General features: G+C 44.4%; 1 protein-coding gene across 1 annotated transcript in view; it reads right to left on the reverse strand.

Moving 5' to 3' along the window:
* Positions 1-5,369: 5,369 nt before the first annotated feature.
* elapor1 (endosome-lysosome associated apoptosis and autophagy regulator 1) overlaps positions 5,370-17,550 on the reverse strand; it is a 43,973-nt gene continuing 31,792 nt past the window's right edge. The window contains exons 12-22 of the mRNA XM_006628294.3: positions 17,000-17,105; positions 16,279-16,416; positions 15,230-15,493; positions 13,695-13,868; positions 13,298-13,451; positions 12,173-12,266; positions 11,958-12,059; positions 10,951-11,077; positions 9,966-10,144; positions 9,190-9,355; positions 5,370-8,114 (exon numbers count right to left, since the gene is read on the reverse strand). Of these exons, the coding sequence (XP_006628357.3) occupies positions 8,043-8,114; positions 9,190-9,355; positions 9,966-10,144; positions 10,951-11,077; positions 11,958-12,059; positions 12,173-12,266; positions 13,298-13,451; positions 13,695-13,868; positions 15,230-15,493; positions 16,279-16,416; positions 17,000-17,105 (1,576 nt within the window). The 3' untranslated portion in view covers positions 5,370-8,042. The remainder of the gene's footprint in view (positions 8,115-9,189; positions 9,356-9,965; positions 10,145-10,950; positions 11,078-11,957; positions 12,060-12,172; positions 12,267-13,297; positions 13,452-13,694; positions 13,869-15,229; positions 15,494-16,278; positions 16,417-16,999; positions 17,106-17,550) is intronic.

Consider the following 17,550-nt stretch of genomic DNA (forward strand, 5'->3'; position numbering starts at 1 on the left):
AATAGTATAATACTAATTTACGCACTGTTTAAAATGCAACATTTGAGTGCAAGGTTTCGAAAATGCGAAGATGTCTCATTCTGTACTCTCACAACAGTTGGATTTTTGTTTGTTCAGTAGCAGCAGCTAAACTCAGGGTGAGTTAACTAAGTTAACCCCACATCCATCTCACTCACAGACAGGACTTCCTTTGGTGCCAAGCCAGTGGAAGAGGATCAGTCAGTCTATTCTCTCTCTCTCTCTCAATTCAATTCAATTCAATTCAAGGTGCTTTATTAGCATGACCGATGGGTACAATCAGTGTTGCCAAAGCAAATAAAAATAATAAAATTAACATAGAACAAAACAAAAAATAGAAGTAAAATAAAGTCTACAGACATGTTACAGACATTTACAACAAAGACATATTATAAAATATTGACATATACTGTAGGCGGCTGGAGCATTATTGGGAGACGGACTCACTGTTCCTCAGGCTGTGACAGGAGATCACATACTGGGCTGCCAGATCAACTGAGTTCCCTCCTCCCTCTCCCAGTAGGATTGGGACCTGTTGTGGTTTTGGCAGGTGTGGGAACTCTGGGATTAGATTTCTGAATTTCGGGAAGAATGTTTCTCTAATCCCAGAGTATCTGTCACAGTGCAGTAGGAAGTGCACCTCTGTCTCTATTTCTCCCTGCTGGCAGTGGGAGCACAGCCTCTCCTCTCTGGGCAGCCAGGTCTGCCTGTGTCGCCCAGTTTCTATGGCCAGACTGTGGTCACTGAGCCTGTACTTCGTCAGGGTCTGTTTCTGTTTGTTATTTTTTATTTTGATCAAATATTCTCTCTCTCTCTCTCTCTCTCTCAATTCAATTCAATTCAAGGTGCTTTATTAGCATGACCGATGGGTACAATCAGTGTTGCCAAAGCAAATAAAAATAATAAAATTAACATAGAACAAAACAAAAAATAGAAGTAAAATAAAATCTACAGACATGTTACAGACATTTACAACTAAGACATATTATATAATATTGACATATACTGTAGGCAGCTGGAGCATTATTGGGAGACGGACTCACTGTTCCTCAGGCTGTGACAGGAGATCACATACTGGGCTGCCAGATCAACTGAGTTCCCTCCTCCCTCTCCCAGTAGGATTGGGACCTGTTGTGGTTTTGGAAGGTGTGGGAACTCTGGGATTAGATTTCTGAATTTCGGGAAGAATGTTTCTCTAATCCCAGAGTATCTGTCACAGTGCAGTAGGAAGTGCACCTCTGTTTCTATTTCTCCCTGCTGGCAGTGGGAGCACAGCCTCTCCTCTCTGGGCAGCCAGGTCTGCCTGTGTCGCCCAGTTTCTATGGCCAGGTTGTGGTCACTGAGCCTGTACTTCGTCAGGGTCTGTTTCTATTTGTTATTTTTTATTTTGGTCAAATATTCAGCTAGTGTGTATTGTCTGTTTAAGGTTCTGTAGCATTCCAGTTTATGTTGTGTTTGTGTGTGTGTGTCCCAGTGTGTGAGATATTGTTGTTTGATCTGTGCTGTGATGTGGTTGAGTCTGGGTTGTGGTGCTCTAGCAGTGCTGTCCTGAGGCTGGTTAGTGTTGGTGTGGCTCAGGTCGGTGAGCCTGAGGACCAGCTGGCTCAGGGGGCTCTGTTTGGGCTCAGCTCTTGGCTCAGCAGGGTTTTGTGGTGGTAGGAATTTTGGTCACTGTTTTTTAGGTGTAGCCAATACTTTAATATTCTTTTCTGTATGTTTATCAGTAGTGGGTACTGGCCTAATTAGGCCCTGCACCCGTTGTTAGGAGTTTTTCTCTGCACATGGAGATCTCCAGTTTCTGTGGGGTGTTTGTCCCATTGGGTGTAATCCTGGTCTGTGAGGGGACCCCACACTTCACTGCGTATAGGGCTATGGGTTGGATTACACTTTCAAATATTTGGAGCCAGATTCTTGTTGGTGGGTTGATGTTGAAGAGCCTCCTTCTTATTGCGTAGAAAGCCCTGAGTGCCTTCTCCCTCAGTGCCTTCACTGCCAGGTCAAAACTCCCGGAAGAGCTGATGGTGAGACCGAGATATGTGTAGCTGGATGTGTGCTCCAATGTGTTGTTGTTCAGTGTGAATTTGTACCTGTTTCCTGAGGTCTGGCTTTCTTCTGGAAAACCATAACTCTGGTCTTGTCCAGATTGACTGTCACTGCCCAGGTCTGACAGTACTGCTCCAGCAGTGCCAGGTTCTGCTGCAGCCTCTGTTCTGTGGGCGACAGCAGGACCAGGTCATCTGCGTAGAGCAGGAACTTGATTTCTGTGTCGTGTAGTGTGAGACCAGGAGCTGCAGACTGCTCCAACATTCCTGCTAATTCATTGATATAGATATTGAACAGTGTTGGGCTCAGGCAGCAGCCATGTCTCACCCCGCGGCCTTGGGTGAAGAATTTAGTCCTTTTGTTTCCAATTTTCACTGCACATTTGCTCTCTGAATACATTGATTTAATTATGTCGTACACTTTGCCCCCTATGCCACTTTGGAGTAGTTTATAAAACAATCTCTCATGCCAAATCGAGTCAAATGCTTTTTTGAAATCGACAAAGCAGGCAAAAATTTTTCCTTTGTGTTTTTGGTGGACGTGTTTGTCTATCAGTGTGTGTAGGGTGTAAATGTGATCAGATGTGCGGTGATCTGGCAAGAAGCCAATCTGACTTTTACTCAGGACATTGTGTTCGGTAAGGAAGGCCAGTATTCGTGTATTTAGGATACTGCAGAATACCTTCCCCAGGTTACTGTTCACACAGATGCCCCGGTAGTTGTTGGGATCGACTTTATCTCCACTCTTATAGATGGGCGTGATCAGTCCTTGGTTCCAGGCCTCGGGGAAACATCCAGCTGTCATGATGAGATTGAGGAGTTTGAGCAGGGCTTGTTGCAACTTTGGGCTGCTGTGTCTTAGCATCTCATTTATGACACCATCCACAGGCTTTGCGTGCTCTGAGGGCCTGGAGTTTGTCCAGTAGCTCCTGCTCAGGGGTTTTGGTTGTCTTTGATAGCCAGTTCCAAAATTTTGAGTGTTTCATAAATGGTGTTTTGGTCTGATTGATTTGTATTTGGGAGCTTTTCATAGAGATTTTCAAAGTATGTTTGCCAGATTGTTCCATTTTGGATGGCCAATTCTTCTGGTTTTGATTTGTTTAAGTTGTTCCACTTCTCCCAGAAACAGTTCTGATTTAGTGACTCCTCAATTTCTGCAAGTTGTTTGTCTATGTATGTGTTTCTTTTCTTTTTCAGCGTGTGTTTGTAAAGTTTTACCATGTCACAGTACCTGAGTCGCAGATCTGCGTTGTGTGGTTGTCTGTGTTTTTCATTTGAGACTTTTCGTAGTGCATTTCTGCTGTTTTTGCACTCCGTATCATACCACTTTTCTTTTGCTTTTGTTTTTTGGTAGTTTTTTTATTTAGTTATTTTAGCTTAGATTTTGATGCTAGTTTGTGGAATAGGTGATTTAGTTTTTGTGTGGCCAAGTTTATGCCTAATTTGTTGGTTTGATACGGAGTGTTTAGGAATGTGTCCATCAGTGTCTGAATTTCGTTGTGGCCCAGTGCAGTTTGGTATCTGTCTAGGCTGTCTGTGTCCCATCTGTATGCCTGGTTGAGGTCGTACAGCTGGCTGGGCTGTGTCAGTGTGTCTCTGTGCTGGTGTGCTCTCTTCATGTAGAGTGTGATCTGGCTGTGGTCGGAGAGGGGAGTTTGTGGCCTGACAGTGAAGGCACTGATACAGGAGGGGTACAGGTCGGTGATGGCGTAGTCCACCACACTGCTGCCCAGAGCTGAGCTGTAGGTGAACCTGCCTAGAGAGTCCCCTCTAGTTCTGCCGTTGACGATGTACAGGGCCAGCCCTTGACAGAGCTGCAGCAGCTTGCGCCCGGTGCTGTTGACCGTGGTGTCATGGCTGCACCTGTGTGAGGTGACCGGTGTGTGGTACAGAGGGGATTGTCCGAATATGTGAGTATTTTCCTGTCTCTCTGTCTCTCTCTCTCTCTCTCTCTCTCTCTCTCTCTCTCTCTCTCTCTCTCTCTCTCTCTCTCTCTCTCTCTCTCTCTCTCTCTCTGTCTCCATGGGGCTATCAACTCTCCATGGAACAGGCTGGCCAGCATGTTGCTTTGGATTAGTTAAATAACCACATTAAAACATCTCAAGAATTTAACCATTATTCAAATTTGACATTTGATAAAGTTCAGCTCATGACCCTAAGTCCATGTTAATTTGTCTTCAAGAATACAGGTGTTTCTTAACTGTAGGCGACCTATTTAAATTACCAGTGTTATAGTTAATGTATTTGAGCCTGATGTTATTAATATCTTTGCAGTCTCTAAGTGAATCATCAGTCATGTGTGTCAAGGCTCATTCATTCACATTATTACTCCTGCTGGTGTGCTGTGCATGTTTGTGACACGCTGGCTTTCAACTGCTATATCCTGACTTGAGGATCTTATCTTTTTCCTTATAGGAGGTGTTTAAGTGGCTTACAGATCACAGGCTTTTTCTACAAATACACAAAAATAGAAGCTTCTCCCACCCTTTTCTCTTAGTTGGTCAGTTGCCTGATCCCAATTAAAAAAAACGTATTTTCTTTCTATGAGCTACTACTTCTTCAGCAGCTATATCACCCTGTAACTCCCAACTAGCAACCCCTTCAAGCTAAACAGGTGTGATGACCTGCTTTGGAAGAGGTGTTAGATTGATCAGTAGGGGGAGCTCTTCTTGTGATCTGTGTGGGCTGTACATTGTTCCTCATTCAAAATAAATGAAACAAAATAATTCTTTACACTTATATTGCACTTTTATGTACACTCCGCTCAAAGCGTTTTACGGGTAATGGGGACTCTCCTCCACCACCACCAGTGTGCAGCCCCACCTGGATGATGTGACAGCAACCACAGTACACTCACCACACACCAGCTATCAGTGGGGAGGAGAACAGAGTGATGAAGCCAGTTCAGAGATGGGGATTATTAGGAGGCCATGATTGACCTCTTTTCAAGAAGCACCCTGGAATTTTTAATGAGTACAGAGAGTCAGGGCCTCGGTTTTATGTCTCATCTGAAGGATGGTGCCTTTTTACAGTATAGTGTCCCCGACTGGTCCCAGTAACACCACTTCCAGCAGCAACCAATTTTTCCCAGGAGGTCTCCCATTCAGATACTAACCAGGTCACACCTGTTTAGCTTCAGTGGACTGCCAGGTGTGAGTTGCAGGGGGATATGGCTGCGACCACATGGTTTAGCTGTTACTACAATATGGTTCTTGGTTGTTTCTGCTCATACTCTAAGAGGTCACACCAGGAGCTCAACAACTGAGCTACAGTTAGGAAAATAAATCACAGAAACTCAATAAAAGCACAAACATTACTCTTTATTTATTTTCTGATGGTTCTGTGTAAGCTTTGCCATGACTTCATAAGACAAATCTTTTGGCACTATCAGGGTAAGTAAAACATACAAAAAAAGAACTCAAAAATAAAAATAAGTCTTAAAAGTCAGTAGTGTTTTACAGAATCTGTCCTGCATTACTGACAGGAGAGGCCAAAGTGTGAAAATAGTTTTGAATAATGAATTGAAGTAAAAAGAACATTCTAGAACATAAAATGTAACAGTTTATTAATTAGATTAAATAACTAAAGTCATAAGATAAAATTAACCTGATCATGTTTTAAAACATTGACTAAACCTCTTTATTTAGAGGGTCTTGTCTTCATGGCTGTTCTTCTTGTTCTAGAAATACGTTTGTAAAGGCACTCAGACTTTATGTATTTCCAGCAGCATGGAATTTCATACAGAATTCCAGTGATCTCTTTCAATGAGAGAGGACCAAGCACAGTGACAACCAGACCATGTTTTGCAGGCCAAACAATTTCTCATTTTTTGACATGCATCTGCATCAAAAAGTTTTTAAGAACACTTTCAAGCACTTCATGGTCACATTTCTTTACCTCTTCTAAAATTTAAAATTGCCAGTTATTATATACCCAGCCAACGTGGAAGTGGCAAACAGCAGCCAGCTCTGAGCTCACACAGATGAGAATGAAGAAGGGGACACAGTCTCCTCCTGCTTGCCCATTTATCCAGCCATTTGGATTTTTACACACCACAGGCTCTGCAGCCACATGCAGGTGAATCAGTGCTGATTGGAGGAGAGACGCATCCCTCAATGACATCGCCGCCAGTCTGATGGTGCACAGGAAGCCACAGGCGTTGGTGTTTCACCTGCAGCCAAGAGAGCCCTGGCTGACATATCCCAGCCCATCCACTAGGGGTGCTGCGTTTATTGGGGAATCCTATTTAGTGAGAATCAAACTCTAACTTTCAAGTTGTTTCAGATTCTAGGCATGTGTTGATTCAGCCCTCAGTGAAAGAAAGTCTGTTTTTGTGAATACAGGAGCTGGACAATTCGGCTTTGGAAAGTACCAAAATGGGTCTGTTCTGTCTGACTGATCTGTGAAGGCACCTTCTCCAGGCAGCTCTGTTGAGCCCTGTTCTGGCTCTTTTTGAGCCAAAAGAGCCATACTTGTCACATGTTTCTACACCATGACTGTACACCACCGATAGCAGAAGTCAGTTCTGAAATATATACCAGACATAAACATGGGCATCCTTAAACATATATCAGAAAATACATTAAATTCATATGGAGGAAAGCCAGAGCACTGCAGAATGGGCAGCAGGGCATCCAGGTGAAGGACAAACTGCAAAGAGCTTATATTTATATTGACTGTAGATTTTAAAAATACAACAGCCAGGCCATTTAAAAACAATAAGGCACCCAAAGGCATTATTTTACATATATTGTAATATTTTAACACAAAATTCAATTTTTTCATTTTCAGAAATTCATTTTGCCTATGAAAAGATTGTGTATTTTGATTTTTAAAAATTCACTCCTTCATTAAGAACCTTGGTTCCCAGTTAAATATCACAATTTTGCACAATCCCATAATTCCATACCAGTGTATTTTGGCGGTCTTCCCACACCCCAGTATGAGAATGTAAGCAAAGTGAAAAATCTCTATCTGTTCTTGTGTTTTTGGGACTTCTATGTTCTGTTTATTGTTCTTATGGAACATATAAAAATGACAAAATGCAGTTAGCTTTGGTAAAAAGTAAACAGAAACTGGTGAATAAGCCACTATCGCCCAGGCTATAAAGAGTTCTGCTTCCCTTGCCTATAAGTTTGAAACTTCAGATTCCCCCTTCCATCCATCTGTTTTCTAAACACTTCTTCCAGTAGAGGATCACAGGGAATCAGCAGGGCCTATCCTGATAAGCAACGGACACAAGGCAGGTTACACCCTAGGCATGATGTGTGTGTGTCGGCCTTGCCAGTCCATCACAGGGCAAACACAGACACACTCACAGCAGAGCAGGTCATTAAAAATGATTGTTTTCGGACACGGGGGCGGGCAAGGCAATGAGGAGTAGGTGGTCAGAATCCTCTCACCGTGAGGAAGAACCGAGGAGCTGCTGTAAGGGCAGAGATGGTTGAAAAGGAGCTGAGCAAACAAGGATCTGGGAAACACGGTTTGTACAGGCAGGCAACGCAGGCAAGTGAGTCCTGGGAGTTTCTTTCCCTTACATTTGTTTCCGACCTACGTTAAAAGGCTTTCCTTTCTACATTCCTGACCTCAGTGCATGAGGACCACACGGGCTAGAGCTGCTTTTAACATAAAAAATAAAACTTAAAAAAGATGTTTTCATTTGGCAACAGTATAAAATTTAGCCGGTAAAGAAAAAAAAAAGAAGCTAGCAAACTGGATAAATTCTGTAGCCGTCATGAAAAACAGATTGTTTAAAAAGTCCAGAAACGTACAAAAAAATGATTCAAAGCGTTTCTGCTAAAAATATTGGAATTACTATATCTCACATTAATCAAGGAGGGAGGAATGTACATCCTATGTCGGCTTGATATAGCCTTAAAATGTTTCCTGAACGTGGTGTCTTCACACAGACATGACGATTGACCTGCGACACTGTCACAGACAGTGTGGCAGAAAGGCCACTATGGATCCCAGAGCTGGTTTCTAGCTTATTTCAACGTCGTTGATTCCCGACGATGACTTCAGTGGAACCGAATCAAACCCATCAGATGTTCTCTGCGGAGAGGGATGTGTCAATTAATATTTGGTCACCTTGGTATTTAAAGTCCGTAGAGCTCCTCTGGCAGAGCAGTGGGTCTCAGTGTGTGGGCTAGGCCCCAACACTGGATGGAGGAGGCAAACTCAGATGTCTTGAAGATTACATTTCAAAATAACAATTACCAAGCTTAAGATCATATTTTTTCATTCTTGAGGAAGAAAACTTGGATCTCTCTGCCTTTCAATAGCCCAATGTGAACCCAGGGACTGATGCCTGTACTTTGCCTGTTTTTGTCGATGCATCTGTGTGAGACCACTTTCTCATCACTTTTTAAAAGAGAGAAAAGGGCAAAACCTAAAGCATCTCACGACCTCTGTACATGTCTGTCAGTAATTCCTCCTTGATTCCAGCTCTACAGTTAGAGACAGGGACAAAGATTCTCCTTGTCTAGCAATTGTTGTACTCTTTAGTAAAGTTTTGAGGTACTGTATTTGCTATTATGTTCAAGGGGGTCTTGATTTTTTTGCATGTTATGTTGGTAAATGATGACTGAAAAAGTATTCTTATGCAGCTGCAGAATCTGTCTGTATTTTAACCCCATGGTGTCCATTTTAGCTGACGCATAAAGGTCATTAAAAAGTCAAAGGTGACAAACTGCTGCCTGCACATCAGTAAAACAACTTTTTTGCATAGCAATTCACAAGTAGGAGGGAACCCACATCCCCTACCAATGAAGTGTAGTTCCACCTGACTAATACACAGCAGACATTCTACACCTGTGGTCCCACTATGAAACAGATCAGGTATAGAAGTGACAAAATGCTTAACCAGCTGAATTTTAGGGAAGCCAGACTGCGCAAACACAAGTGGAATTTTTCCTGGACACCAGGGTATTAGTAGCCAATACAGTGTAATGATATCATTGCAAAAGATCTCATGGTACTCTTACCAACATTGCCTTCTGCCATGCTAAGACGAGCCTGCTTCTTTGTTCGTGTTTTGCTCTCAGACTGCGATCTGACAACTTTGCCTGTATTTCCATCCTGGTCCGCCAAGTTTAACAAGGGCTCCACTGCACAGAACAGCACTCACCTTGGAGGTGAAGGACTTGATCTTGCCAAAGATGGACCTCTTGGTGAGGTAGATCAGGTCGTCCTCTGCATCTTCTCCTTCCATGATGGCGCAGCTGTCCGCCGCAGGGAGCTCACAATCCTTCGCGCTGGAGTTCATCACCAGCTTCGAGTACTTATACTCCAACCTGCACAGCCAACCCATTCATCAGCACACGTGCGCCATGGCCAAGCCTACCAGTCTCTGCCACAAAGGAGCACTGTCGCACCCATCTCTTTTAACTCGCATCTGGGAGAATAATTCTGGGGGTAATTTGGGGTGAAAAGGTGGGCAAATTCCCATACCCCATGCTTTGCAAAGGTCCCACAGTTATTTCTGAATTCTCTTCAGGGATCATGTAGATCACACAGAGGATTCTGTTTGGAAATGTAGCAGAAAGATCTGTAAAGCTTGTAGACAAATGACCTTCCTCAAAACTCACTTCACAACACAGCTTTGACCCTGTACTAATTCTGATTCATAACGTAAGATATGTTACTTTTATTATTCCTATCAGAACCTAGAACAAATTAATCCTTACAAATTTTAACTAAGATGATCTGTGCTACTTTCTTTTACTTTAAAGAGCGTAGCCTGTATGTGTGTAGCAGGGGCTTGTTGCCAAAGCCGTGTGTCTGATGAGGGCTGTTCCTTCACACTGCAGAATTCCAACAGACAGCAGCCCCCAGGAAATCCCCTTGCATCAACAATAAAAAACCCGCCTGCCTTTCCTGACAGCGCACGGTCCAGACACTGACCTGCGGGTCCTCTTCCAGAAATAGCAGGTGACGGCCACCAGCAGCAGGGCCGCCACAGTGCCGGTGGACACTCCGAACTTCAGCCAGAAGTCCAGGGTGACGCAGACGCTGACCTTCTGCTCTGGCACAGTCACCCCTCCAGTGCACAGCCTGGGTTCCTGCCACACGTAGGTGGTTTTCTACAGAAACAGTCACACTGAGTCACCTGATGTTCACAGCAACACGTGTATCAAACACCTTTCTTTTGTTCACATGTAAGAAGCCAGGTTTGTAGTACTTTTGTTTAGAATTGTATAATGTTAGCATGACCAGAGGGGTTGGGCAGCCAGTTGACCTTGGACCCCTAGAGGTTTCAATTGAATTGAAGTTTAAAGATGGGCAGTTAGGAAGAGGGCATAGCTTGGCTTCTAAAATATCCTTCTCAAATATCTTGTTATATGTGCTCCTACAGTATCTGTAATGTTTCTGTTTTATTGTCCACATATCTCTACATATGACTGGTGTCCCGTCCAGGGTGTACTGTGCCATGTCCCCCTTGCTTGCTCGGATGGGTTCTAGCTCCTCCAAGACCCTGAATTGGAAGCACTGGTTTGAAAATGCTGGATTTTCAGCATCCATATCCAGGATGGATGGATAACCAACGCTATTTCACTAAGTCTGGTGTGATTCTTTCATTGTTTTAGCCAGGGGAGCAGGAATTTGTTGTCAAACCGCCGTATTTCCAGAAACATGTTTCTCTAAACCCGGAAGGAAGAGAAGCAACAACTAGGCAACTGTTCGATTCCAAGCGGAATGAAATGAAAGCTGCCATGTGATCAACAAGGGATACAAGAGGAGTGATTGCATTTCCTGTCGATCTCATCTCATGGACAAGCAGAGCGCTAGCCCCCTGCTGGCCAACACTGAAAGTGCAGGGGGTTGGAAACTCAAAGATAGGAGATCCTAGTACTGGATTTGGGCACAGCGATTGGGCACCGGGTCGTACCTGGATTCCCTTGACACAGGCACTCACGATCTCTTTGTAGTCGTTCTCAGAGCACAGCGGGCAAGCGTGCCTCGATCGCCACAGGAAGTGGAATGTGCAGCCATCGCAGGTGCCCTCTGGGCATTTACTGGAGAGAGCAGGAGAAAGTGATGATGTCAGCCTCATAAAGATAAATAAGATAAGTAAGCATTCTTAGTTATCTTATGGCACCGAATGAAACTCTGTGGAACCAAAATATTTTTCTAAAGTGAGCCTACACATGCTCCCCTTTCATAAACTTCCTTTAGCTTTGATATTAATTTACTTTCAAGAGTACCTGGCTCTTCATGATTAAATCTTGAAATTCAGCCCCTGACTGAGGGATCTTCCAGAGATGTGGGTGTGTTTGTTCCGAAATCATGTGGACCCCTATTATTGCAAATTCAACTAATTTTGTGACTGATTCAAGTAATTTTTGCACACCTGAACTAATTTAGGTTTGCCACTGCATTCCTCCTTTACTATCAACATATTGTATTTTTTGGGCAGTTTGTGTAACTGGCACGTGTAACAAACGTTCAAGTTTTGATAAAAATATTTTCTCTTTAAAAAATACATTTACAATTTGGCAAAATGTGACATCATTGGAAGGGGGCAATGCTTTCGCAAGGCACTGTATTTATGTGCAACATAAATTTATCAGGTACCAATTTTTGTAAACTGTTTGTAGATACAGCTTTACCGTGCTTGTGCTTCAGTTCCAGGTTTTGGTCTTGCAAATGATATGAGGTTATGGTATGAATGCAGCTGCTCTTAGGCATGCTGGTAGGTTAATTGGCTTCTGGGAAAATTGGCCTTGTTGTGAGTGTGTGCCGGTTGGCGTTTGTGTGTGCCCTGCAATGGACTGGCATCCCGCCCAGAGTGTATCAATCTTTGCTCCTGTTGCTTGCTGGATGGTCTCCAGCCTCCCTGTGACTCTAAACTGGATAAAGTGGATGAAGGGAAGAATGCATGTGTTGTTACAATACCTTGGCAGAGTGAGCACATTGGTCTCGGATTCGGTTGGGTCACACCTCAGTCTGATTGTGGTGGCTCTCCCATTTTTACAGGCCTTAGTCACTTCAACTGACCTGCAAGAATTATCACCAAAATACACAAATGCAGTTTTTCATTGAAGGCAAGGAATGAATGATTTGTGCATCATTATCGGTATTACTGGAGTCCAGCAGGGGGCAGTCCTCACCTGTAGTAAAAGATGACATCAGGTGATTTGCCTCTGCCAGGGAACAGCTCCTCGGGTGAGGTGATGTTATCAAGCTCAGTGTCAGTAGTAACCCCTGAGAGAGAGAGAGACAGGAGCAACAGCCATCACATGGTAGCTGAGTCATTGTACACTAACTCTGGCACCACTTTGCAAAAACCTGATCTGTGCGAGCACAAAGCTCTTCAGTATTCATCTGGCCCGGCGGGCAGACCACTTTGACTTGAGATGACTTTTGCTGTCATGAGAAATATTATGCAAAGTAAAGCTTGCTTTAAAAAGTGATACAAAGCAGGGGTGTCCAATCGTGATCCAGGAGTGCTAGCGTGCCTGCAGGTTACCATTCAAGCTCAGTTCTTACATGAGCTCATTATTAGCTTAATTGAATAAATTAATAGCTTCTCCTATGTGTCGCTGAAATAACCTATAGGTTTCCCTAACGATCCAGGACCAGGACTGGACAGCCCTGATATCAAGGAAGGGGGCTACTTGCTCAACGGGAAACATCAAAACCATGACTGCTGAGGTTTACACTGTGTATTATTCTGGAAATGCCAAGACAGCTTTCTCTGAACATTCTATATTTGCTCAGTGTTTCTTTATACTGGACTAATGTGGAATAGGTTAAAATTAGCAGCTCTGATTTTGTAAGCATGGCCAGTACTGGCGCAGGGAACCTCTAAGGAACGTTTTTTTCTTCTTAAGGTAGTGTTGGGAGATCAGAAGGTGGCTGTCCTCCTTCCAAGGGATTTTGCTTTCTGTGTGACGCTAAACACCAACTGTAGCTCAAGGTCACTAACCAAGTCTGCAACAAATTCCAGTTTAATACGACTCAAGAAAATTGGGGAAAATGAACAAAACATCTGCTTTCCTGCCCCCCCAAAAGGGACTTTAGGAAAGATAAAAATGGAAAATAAAATTAATTTGATCTTTCTGTCATCAACTACTGTCTTGTTTGAGGAGCAGAAAGAAATCAGCTGAAACACATCTGCTGGGAAGTCTTGTGTTCAACATGAGGATGTTTGACAAGCGGCAAGGAGCTCTCTGTTATTCAGTGTGAGAGGAATATGCGTTCGTCTGCTCACACCCAGGCAGGAGTGTCTCTACCTATTAATCTGTCTGCAATGCTGAATGGCTGCGAAGAAACCACAGTCTTCTGGGCCCTGACATCTGAGGGTACGAGGGTAGACTGGCAGGCGTATGCAGAGAGCTCTTGTCTGTGGTCTGTGATATTGTCGACACAAGATGCCAGCTTCCGCCCCTGAGGGGAAAAAAAAGCTAAGCTTAAACATGTATTTAGTCCAATACAGTCTAGTTTCTATTTTATGATCTGAGAAACTAAGGGTCATTCATTGTTATGGCCACATGCAAGACTGGACATAGGGAACCCCAGTAGCACTCACAGTCATGCATTTCCATCACATTACAAAGAAGTTTCAGAGCCATGGAAGGAATTCCTGCACCCGCTTGGGGGAATACAAGCAACCCCGTCTCGGACAGTCACCTCGTTTCCACACAGGCTGATGCTGAAATGATGGAAGTACTTGAGCCCTTTGGGGGTGAAACGGGGTCCACTCTGGAAGCTGGTGGTGTTGGACAGAGGGCCGAAGTCGTACTGCACTTTCACCTGCTTGTGCGCCAGAGTCAGCCTGCAGTCACTGAAGCACGTCGACTGCAGCTGGAAGGAAGCAGAGATGGATTATCCAAATATGTCCACACTAACAGAGTCTCGGAGCAATGCTGTTCAGGAGGCAAATAGAAATTAACCTATAATTCCAATGCATCCATCCACTTTGTATCTGCTTTGTCTAATACAGGGCTGTGGGAGAGCCAGAGCCAATCCCATCAAGCAATGGGCACAAGGCAGGGTACACCTTGGACAGGACACCAGTCCATCACAGGGCACACACAGACACAGTTCTGCCAGAAGCTCATTAACCTACCAGTATGCCTTTGGACTGTGGGAGGAAACCAGGGCACCTGGAGGAAACCCATGTGTACATGAGGAGAACATACAAACTCCACAGAGATAGAACCTCAGGAATTGAACCCAGGGCCCCAGTGCTGCAAGGCAGCAGTGCTAAAATGGAAGGAAAGTTATACTAAAATGTGCTTGCAAAAATTGAAAATTACTTTTTAGGATTGTTTTGTGCTGCACCCAGTGCTGCTCTCTGGACACCCTGCTTTGCAATTTAAAGCATCGGGCTGTAGGCCGATGTGAGGAACCAGTCCTCTTGCAATGACGGACATTTAGAAGATTTCTGGGGTGGATCCGTGGAAATATTTCGGCTAATAATATGCAAAACATCATTCAAACCACCCTGAGCTTTACTTGTTGAGACTCAACAAGGGAATTATCTGCAAAATACCTGGAAAAAAGCAGAACACTTCAGAGTAGGTGGCTTTGCTTTCTAGACACAGGCAAAAGGGCTTAAATGCACAGAAGCCAGACCTATGGATTGAGGGGTTAGTGGGGCCAGTAGAGGGCTCTCACCTTACAGTCTTTGTTGGTCCTAATGCCCCAGTATAGTATAGTGCCCAGTATAGTCCTTCAGATGAGACATCTGTGGTCATTAAAAATCCCAGAGTATTTCTCGAAAGGAGTAGGGGTGTTACTCCAGTGTCCTGGCCAGAATTCCCATTGGCCCTTACCAATCGTGGCCTCCTTATAATCCCCATCTATGAACTGGCTTCATCACTCTGCTCTCCTCCCCACTAATAGCTGATGTGTGGTGAGTGTACTGGTGCAATGTGGCTGCTGTTGCATCATCCAGGTGGATGCTGCACATCGGTGGTGGTGGAGGAGAGTCCCCATTACCTGTAAAGTGCTTTGAGTGGAGTATCCAGAAACGTGTTATTTAAGTCTAAGCAATTATTATTATTCATGTTTTAATCTCCCTTCTATAGCTGCTCACTTCAGGAGAAACTTAAAACAAACCTCAGAATTTGGGTGCCCCCCTTCCATTGGGCTTGGATCTAAAACTGGGGGTCTCCTACTACTGAAGGAAGCGTAATGCGAGAGACTTGTGTTGGTCGAACCTCATTGCTGTAGGTGTTGGGGCCACAGGGAACACACGCCCCCTTGCCAACAGGCTGGTCTGGCCTGAGGAACGTATTTGGCGGGCATGGCTGGCACGTGCTGCTGCCGTTCTCGATGTAGTGCCCGGGGGGGCAGGGCACGCAGGAGGAGCCGAGCTCCGAGGAGCCCAGGGCGCAGCGCCGACAGTGGGAGGCCACCCCGCTGATGACGTTGGTGATGCGGATGGAGAAGATCTTGGCAAAATCGCTGCTGTATTGTCTGTCCTGCAAGAGGGAGGCGAGGACAGCTTTGTGTCATAACTCTGTGCAAGCAATCTCAAATTTCCCATTTAAACTCACTTTCAAAAACCGTAGCTCTTCCCAATATCCATGTTTGCTACAACTGAATCCAGAAATGGGTCTTTGAGTTTCATTTCTTTGAATAGCTTCTATGGTTTATTTTTTATCACTATTGTTGATATATTTATATACGTTGTATGCTTTATAATCTATTTTTACCACCCATTCTTTTTTTTCTACATTGTAACTCCCCATAAGCCTGTACCTAACAGCATGCACACGTACATTTGAGCTGGGAAAAAAAGATGGTTGAAAAAGTTCTTTCAATCACTTATGGCGATATAACCAGCGTGTCTGTTTTTCCTGCACTGCTGGATTTCTCCCACAAAAGGCAGTGACACCTGGTGTCAATTTACATTTTCTACTTAAAGGTCAGGTGGCTGCCCAATGACAGCTGCTGCACATGAATTCTTACATGACAGTTCCCATGGGTGCATTCTGTGTTGCTCCTGTAAAACTTCTTTAACTATTGAAAAGCTGAATCTACAAAACAGGAGAGTTGCTCCTGTGTGAGGCTAATAGAGTCCTCTGTGCCCCTAGTGCTCTGCCTCTGCTTGTCTTTAATTCTGCAGAGTGGCTGCATACACTGGGCTCGCGATGGAAAAAGCATTTTCACACGGGAGCCTCCACAGTAACAGAACACCCAGGTAACCGCTGGGAGCTGAAAGCCTTTTCTCCCTCCCCCCCGAGAGCGGTGCCCAGGCTCGTACTGTGGAGTAGTCCTCAGTGCGCTGGAAGGCCCAGGTGAAGCTGACGGTGTAGTTGCTGCTCACGATGTAAGAGTAGGACTGCCTCTCCTTGGAGCCGGTCCAGTGCTCCACCATGGTGTTTGCCCTTTCGTTGTAGCCCTGTGGAGAAAGTCCGTCAGCTCCTTTACAACACTCATTATTAGAGCCACCGAGCAGACGCTTTCTACTGTGCTTTCAACTGTGCATGGGAAAGAGCACAGAACGCTTTGAGAAATTGCTCAGCCAGAAAGTGGCCAGCTGGGGCTTGACTTAGCAATTGCCTGCTGATGAGCCCTATTTAGTTAGTCTAGATTCAGCCCGCCTCCCCAACAATATTAGACTCTCACTACAGTACAGTGCTAATAAGTTATGGAGGACGGATGATAATGCGCATTAGCTCACAAGTTGAAGGGCATGCTCTTTTATTTGTAAAGCACTTTTTTTTCTTATTGGGGGAGCTACTTATGATAAGAGACACTGGTGAGATCCCCCCACCCCCAGAAAAAGTATTTACGAAATCCATTCATAATTCCTAGCCCTCCCACTGAAACCCCATGCATTCGCACACAACTAGAGCTTTTGAAAGAACAAGGCTGTGTGAAGGAGTTTGGAAGCCAATCGCAAACAAATTGGTGTATTCACTGCTTTTCTGTTTCTGAAAACACTTCCTTGTTCCCTTGAGAAGCATGGGAAGGAATCTCACCGCCATGAAATACAGCGTGCAGTCAGCCGTGCACTTGGTCTCGAAGACGAACGTGACCCGGGACAGCTCCTTATTCCCCGAGTCCTTGGCGACCGACTGCGGCTCTCTGGGGAAAACAGGCTCGGTCAGGACACTCGAAAATTCGGTGGAATCGGTGGGAATGCCAAATGTGTTTCAGTGGTCAGAAATAACTTCAGCACGTAACAAACTTGGACAGATTTCACTGTTGCTTTGGTATACGGCCAGACTAATAATACGCCTCAAAACTAGGATGATCTCAGCTTAGGAGCCATTGGGAAACCCCTATAAAGAAACTAGTTTATGTTACCCCAAGAAGTGCCTTTTGCAAACATACATATGACCAGCCTTGATCTGATTCAAGGCTATTCACTTTTTTTTCAGTGTTTGTTGATAACTTTTTAATTTTAGTTGATAAAACTAAGTCAAAAGCATCCATTCACCCATTTTGTGGCCACTTCTTCCAATTCAGGGTCGCAGGGGAGCCAGAGCCAATCCAACCAAGCAAAAGGCACAAGACAGGATACACCCTG

The sequence above is a fragment of the Lepisosteus oculatus genome, chromosome 5, assembly GCF_040954835.1.
Source record: "Lepisosteus oculatus isolate fLepOcu1 chromosome 5, fLepOcu1.hap2, whole genome shotgun sequence".
Classification (NCBI taxonomy): Eukaryota; Metazoa; Chordata; class Actinopteri; order Semionotiformes; family Lepisosteidae; genus Lepisosteus; species Lepisosteus oculatus.